General features: G+C 23.3%; 2 protein-coding genes across 2 annotated transcripts in view; one reads left to right on the top strand and one right to left on the bottom strand.

Annotated features, from left to right (window-relative positions):
• Phum_PHUM184150 (uncharacterized protein) overlaps positions 1-1,752 on the bottom strand; it is a gene marked incomplete at both ends in the record, with an annotated part of 4,554 nt that extends 2,802 nt beyond the window's left edge. Inside the window, 7 exons of the mRNA XM_002425190.1 lie at positions 21-27; positions 286-484; positions 560-789; positions 876-1,024; positions 1,208-1,341; positions 1,415-1,543; positions 1,655-1,752. Coding sequence (XP_002425235.1) covers positions 21-27; positions 286-484; positions 560-789; positions 876-1,024; positions 1,208-1,341; positions 1,415-1,543; positions 1,655-1,752 — 946 coding nt within the window. The remainder of the gene's footprint in view (positions 1-20; positions 28-285; positions 485-559; positions 790-875; positions 1,025-1,207; positions 1,342-1,414; positions 1,544-1,654) is intronic.
• A 973-nt stretch (positions 1,753-2,725) lies between these two features.
• Positions 2,726-5,191, top strand: Phum_PHUM184260 (serine-threonine kinase receptor-associated protein, putative; the record flags this gene model as incomplete). The annotated part of the gene is made up of 6 exons (XM_002425191.1): positions 2,726-2,840; positions 3,365-3,504; positions 4,219-4,369; positions 4,472-4,691; positions 4,764-4,900; positions 4,992-5,191. The coding sequence occupies 6 exons, from the start codon at positions 2,726-2,728 to the stop codon at positions 5,189-5,191; spliced, it is 963 nt and encodes a 320-aa protein (XP_002425236.1).
• Between the last annotated feature and the right edge of the window lie 2,149 nt (positions 5,192-7,340).

The raw sequence follows: 7,340 nt of genomic DNA on the forward strand, positions 1-7,340 counted from the left end.
CTAATTGGAACTGATAAAACCACTGCTCTGAGAGTGTAAAATAAAACTTCATTATTTCCAAATAAAATAATTGAAGTTAATATTTGAACAAGAGGCGAATGATTTACAATTAAAAAAACTTGTGATAACAAAAACAATGAAACAATGCTTCTAATTTTTCTGATTGATTCCTAAAAAAAAAAAATAATAAAAATAAATAAACTGTATATTTACTCGAGATGATGCAACAATTTAATAATTTAATAATATTATAACATTCATAACCGAAATAACCATATAAATTACCTGGCCAGGTAACACAGGTGTAGTGTTTTTAGTTAATGAGTTGATGTACAATGGAATAAGTAATTTGTTGAGCAGATGATCCGTTAAAACTTGATTTAAATCGCAAATATCAAGTGATAATATATCATTTAAATAATGCAAATGATCTAAATGCTCTGCAACTAGATCTGATAATCTGTTTTGATTTTGATGATTACAACTGAAATAAAATTGTTTTTATTAATTTAAATTATAAGTATACATTTTTAAAAACTTTTATAATAAAATATCTTACTCATCGTTGACAGGCAAACAAGAATCCAATTCGACAATGTGTTTACCGATAAACCAAGCAAGATTTGAATAGTATGGTGCTGCAGTTTTATCTCGAATAAACTGTAACATTGACCTGTCTTCCACTCTATAAACATTTAAAGTTAATGTGCGAACAGCTATTCTAACCATAGATTCGGGGTGATTAAAAAATTTTATTGCCTCTGTGTAAAGTGGAAAATCATTTGTATGCTTGAAAATTTTAACATAAAATTAATGTTTTTTTTTATTCGTTAACGAAAATAAAAAATCAAATAGTGTCAAATATTAATTTATACCTCATTATAAAAAAAATGAACTGTATGAGCATTTAATTTTAAAGATAGAGTTTTAAGAAATGATATGTAGTAAGCCATGACTTCCTCATCAGAAAAATCAAATTTATGTACAATAATAGAGTTGACATGATTGTTGCTCAATAAATAATCTGAAAAATTGTTAAATTTTAATAATATACAAATTTTTTGTAGAGTAATGTATAAAAAAATGTGTGATGTATTTATTATGTCAATTAATTAGCAATTATGTCAATAATTAAAGTTTTTAGCAAAATTTTTTTTAAAACTTAATAATAAGTTCACAACAAAAAAAATTATTGTATTTTACTTACATAATGAAGTTTCATCCCTGATATTTTCAAACAAAATATTAAGTGTTTGAAGTAATTGTACACATACATAGCTGCCACATTTTTGTCTCATGATTTTTAAAAAAAAGGATAACATATTTTTTTCTAGAAAAAAACTGAAAGAAATAATGTATTTTTTTTAGTTTCCTTAAAATGAAATTTAAACTTTATACAAATTGAATAACATACTCAAATACACTGCTGTCATTTTGATCACCCCAAATTAGAATTTCAGCGATTGATCTTAAAGTTTCAACCAATAAACTCCTGTTGTTTTCTGAAACTACTTGGTTTTTAGACAATACTTGATAAAGATATCTGAAATATTTTTTTTTATTCTCAATTAACATATGCAGAGTATTTTTAAAAATAGCTCAACTCAAATTTTTCTTTCCTTACAAGTGTTTAATTTACTGGGAAAAAACTTACTTTAAGTATTCTAAGGAATGTGGATTTTTTGGTTTCCAAAATACATTCCCAAACCAACTTTTACTTCTAAACATTGTAGATAAAGTAGGTGGGTCCATTCAACAATAAATAAATACTATTTAAAATTTGTTTCACTTTCAAATCTGAAAAATACATTTTTTTTTGAAATGTTAAAATAAACATAAGGGCTAATAAATAATATTTTATTATTTACCTTTTTTGCAAAGTTTTTACTTGAATCATGTATGTACTTTTATTTAACTAAAAAATAATAGAAATAACTACAACTAAATCATCACTTTAGTAATTTTATTTAACATTAGACTTTTTGTTTAACACCATTTTTTTTTTTTTTTTTTCACTTTTAATCTGAATGATAAAAAAAAACTAAATTTTAATAATTGAATCTACCTTTATAATTTAAATTTAAATTTAAAAAAATTAATAAATTATAGATTTAAATACTAAGACAAATAAAGAAAATTAAAAAAAGAATTATTAAAAAGCTTATTGAATTAATTGCAATAAAAGACAAAAAAATAAATTAATTTAGTTTTTTACGTTTGAAACATGAAATTTTAACATTATTTTTTAAAAAAATGACAGGTACTTTAAACAAATTTTAATAATACTATCATTTAAACTGCATTAATTATTTACTATTTTAAAAAATTAATTTATTCTGTTTTAAATATTAAAAATTCCTTCTAGCATAAAAGTAAGCACTTGTAGTCAATTTTTTAAAGTTTAAAACATTGATAATAATAAAATTACAATGTATTCAAATTAATGTCTTAAATTTTTGCTTTATAAAAAATTTCATTATTTAAAATAATTTAATTAAACAATAAATCTGAAATTTTGAACAAAAAATCACTTTCAGCTAATAAAAAAATATATCATCTGAAACGTAACGCAGTATTGCCATTTTGCCTGGTCGTGGCACTTGAATACGCACTTATTATGTACCGATAACAGGTATCAACGACCAGTTTGTCCGAGTTGGTTGAACAGTGCGTTGTAACCGGACAATTTTTTTTTATTTTTTTAATATTTTTAGTTTTAATTAAAATGGCCAATTTAAAGCAAACTCCATTAACATGCAGTGGTCATACACGTCCGGTAGTGCACTTAGGATTTAGTGAAGTTACAGAAAGTGGATATTTTCTTATTTCTGCTTGTAAAGGTAATTTTAAAACTCATATTTTCAATTTCATGTTTAGCTTAAGTAAATTTTTACTTTCTGTAATATAATAAAAGCACTTTGTTGTGCGTTACTTACAATATTCTTCGACCTTGCTTCTATGTTTCATGCCTTACCTTGGCCCGTTTCAATCAGATCAGGAAAAAATAAAATGTCTCCTTCTTTGTCCAGGAATACCCTTGATAAACTTCCTCATTTCTATCCTTAATATTTTTGACTTTCTGCTAAAAAATTTGTTTATGAAGTAGCAATAATTTTTAAAACAAATCTTTAATCAATTGCCATTATCTAACATTTCTTAGCCAAAAATTATTATTATATTGTAAATATAATTGAAATTAATATTTTACAGGGTATAAAATAAATTTGTTATTATTTTTATTAACTATATTTTAGCTGACTTCAAAAATTATTAATTGTCTTAAAAATTATTGTATTTAATAAGAAAACAAAATAAAAATTATATTAAGTAGCAATTTTTAATTTAATTTTGTTTACTGTTTTAGATGGACAACCTATGTTGCGACAAGGAGATACGGGGGATTGGATAGGAACTTTTATGGGACATAAAGGTGCAGTATGGAGTGTTACATTAAATGCAAATGCTACAAGAGCAGCTACAGGTTCAGCTGATTCTCATGCTAAGGTATAATAAGTTATTTCAAATTAATTTTATATATTAATTATTTCAAAAATTCAGGTGTCAATATATCTTAATACACACACAATGTTAATTAAGAAATAATAAACAATTAGGCAGTTTAAAGTCGAATAATTTGACTTAAAAAATTTTATTTTAATGCTATAAAAAGTATTAAAAACATTTTGTCGAAGTCTTTTGCTATTTAAATTCAAATTACTTTGTTGATCAGCAAGTTGCCCAAATGTAAGTTCAAGATCATAAGTGATTGGAGGTTACTAATGTAGGTCAAATCTGTTTTTTATTAAACAAAATGACAATTAAAATTAATTAAATTAATAAACAATTAAAGATGCACTTCATGAATACTTTTTACTCGATAAAAGGTAGCATTAAATGATAATTTAAAAAAAAATATAATTTCTGTCGAACAAAAAGAAAATTTAAAAAAATTATTTTATTATTTTTGTTTTATTTTGCAATAACAAAACCTAGACAAAAGTATAGTTGGCAGAAGACCTAATTTACCTTGAAAACATTAAAGACCCTGAAAACACATTTTAGTTTTTATTATACCACCAAGTTTAGGTTTTTTATTATTCAAAATCCTTATGTGATAAATTTTAATAAATTAAAATTTTTTTATTTTGAAATGAAATTGAATTGGCATGACTTTCATTAATTAATTATGTACTAAAAAAAAAAATTATTATTTTACAGCTTTGGGATGCCATCACTGGAGAAGAATTACATTCATTTCAGCATAATCGAATTGTCAAAGGTGTAGCATTTTCTCAAGATTCAAGTCTTCTTGTAACTGGTTCCACGGAAAAATTGATTCGTATATTTGACATAAATAAACCTGAGTCGAGTATGAAAATTTAGAAATTAAACTTGATGGGAATTATAAAAAATTATTATTTTATATAATTTATATATATTCTTTTTTTATTAGGTCCCTCGGTTTTAACAGGACACACGGGAGCAATCAAAGATGTAACATTTTTAGAAGATAATTTAATTGTTTCAATCGCCCAAGATCAAACAATGAAAATATGGGACAGACGTACAGGTACCAGCAGTCAACAACTCACTCTTGCAACGTCTCCCAACAGCATGGAAATTTCCAAAGATGGTACCATTATAACCATTTCTCATGGTTGCAGCGTTACTTTTTTGAAAAAAAGCTATGGGTAAAAATTTAAATGATAAATTTTGAACATATTTTCCCGCGTCGGTAAATTAAAACATACAAATTATTTTAGTTTAAGCCTGGTTCGTGAAGTTAAAATTCCTACTCAAGTTAATTCAGCATCCCTTCATCCTGATAAAAGCATTTTCGTATGCGGAGGAGAAGATCTCAAAATGTATAAATTTGATTACACGACTGGTTGTGAAATTGGTTCGTTTTATAAAAAATTTATAAATTGATAATGATTGATAACTAAAATTTAATTATTTAAAATTGAATGTAATTACCTAAATTTTTTTAGAATCATTTAAAGGACATTTTGGACCCGTACACTGCGTTAAATTTTCTCCAGATGGGGAATTATATGCTTCAGGCTCGGAAGATGGAACATTAAGACTTTGGCAGACGACCGTTGGAAAAACATACGGACTTTGGAAGTGCTTAGATTCCTCGGAGAATGTTTGTGGTCTTATTCCAAAAACAGAAGTGCCAACCAATTAAGTTTTTTTTTTTCTTGTATTAATCATTCACGATATCTAATGTAGCTTTTATTGAAAACGCGGAAAATGTAGAGTTTTCATTTATTTTATTTTTGTTCGCCGTTATTTTTAATTGGAATGCAAAAAATTTTTTTGCACACGGCGCAGTACAATAAATTAAAAAAATACCTTTTTTTTTTTTTTTTATAAGTCTTATTTAAGTATTTGAAAATAGTGATTATCTATATTTCATTTTGAATTCAGAAATTTTTTTTTTTTTTTAAGTTTTTCAAATATTCAGGTATTTAGTAAATATATTTTAAACAATGTTTAAAATTGCATTTCAAAACTTGTGTTTTTAATTAGAATCATTAGTAAAAATATATTTGATATCTTCAAAATTCCACTTATAATATTAAGTAAAAAAAAAAAAAAAAAAAAAAAAAAAAAGTTATAAAATTGGGTTGTGGATGGAATTATTATTTTATTTCTAAACTGTTTATTTACTGTTAAAATCGCCATTAATTGACATATTTATATTTCATTACTTAATTATTATTGTATTTTTTTAATTTTTTTTTTTTTTGTAATAAAATTTATATAAAATAAACGATTGTTAAAATAATTTTTATTTATTGAACATGAAATTTAATTTTAAATTCAGTAATTATAAATTTAAATCAGATTTTTAATAAATATTGAAAATTTTTCATTTAAAAAAAAAACTGGTTTTTTAAAATTGGTCTGTGTCAATCTTGGAAAAACCATTCAACGTTTTTTGTATAAAAAAATCCCGGCATAAGAATTCATTAAATCGTGTCTTTAGTTAATTATTTCCACGATTTAAAATTGGCAACATTGTTAGACTACCAATTTTTGCTTCAGATGGAAATAAATAACTCTTTGTTACTCGTCATACGTTGAAAATAACGGGATCGTGGTGTTTTTTAGTTTAATTCTTTCGAATAATGCATTATGCGCTATTTTTGAGAATATGACAGACGGTAGTAGTTTAGTGCGATGCTGTTAATAATTCAATGAAAGAAATATTGTGATGTGAAAACTTTTGAGATCGCTTCTAATTTTCGTTCAGTTTTTTTTTTTTTATATTTTAATCCGTGGTATCCGTATTTTATATTTTGGGCGAGGTTGCAATGCGGCTAAATTTTAGTTAGTATTTAAATAAAAATAGTGAAATATTATCTCAAAAGATATTTTTTAAGGTATTCATTATTTTTTCAATACTTAATATCAATTATGAGTTATTTTTCAATTACATTTTGGTCTTTATAAATGCATTTTTGACAAGCATCTTGTCTTTTTTTATATATCATTGAAAATTTAATTGAATTTTTTTTTTTTTTTTTTTTTTTTTACTGTCATTAATTGAGTCTTCTAAATAAAGTGATCATTAAAGAAATTTTACCTTTTTGTAAAAAATTTAATTTTTAAATAATTGAAATCATTAAATAAATAAAATTTTGAAAAAAAAAAAAAAAAATTTTTTTTTGAAATATTTATTTCTTAACAATGTAGCTTTATTTTTTTAAATGAAACATATGATCTTTTTTTGATGAATACTTTTTAATTTTGATAAAAATATATTTTATTGATTAACTAGAAAGAAAAATTATTTAACTAAACATATAATTAAATAATTTTTATTAATTGTTTTAATGATTTGAGTTATTGTTGCATCATAAGTTGACCTACTCTTTCTCTTCATTGATTAGGCTAATTTACAATCTCTTTATTGTATAGGCTATTACATTAAGGTAAAAGTACATTTATACTATAATTGAAACTTTTAATTATTATATTATTACAACAAAATTTTTTTTTCATTTGTTTAAATTAATAAATCCCTTTGTACAATAATAAAAATATTTGCAATGGGACAATGTTTTATTTTTTATTTTTTTTGTTACACAATACATAAAATTTTGTTGTAATTGAATGTAAAAGGTTAACAGGGTGGTGGCTTATTGAATCACACTAAAATATTTTTTATTCGCTAAATTGGTTTTTTTTTTTTTTTTTTTTTTTCAATTTAATTATTATATTTATTTGAAAAAATTATTATTATTATTATCCAACTTTTTTATAGATAATAAAATAAAAATAACAATTAATAACAAACAAATGGAGTAAGCACTATCAAAACTAACTAA

This window comes from Pediculus humanus, genomic scaffold (genome assembly GCF_000006295.1).
Source record: "Pediculus humanus corporis 1103172107534 genomic scaffold, whole genome shotgun sequence".
NCBI classification, from domain to species: domain Eukaryota; kingdom Metazoa; phylum Arthropoda; class Insecta; order Psocodea; family Pediculidae; genus Pediculus; species Pediculus humanus.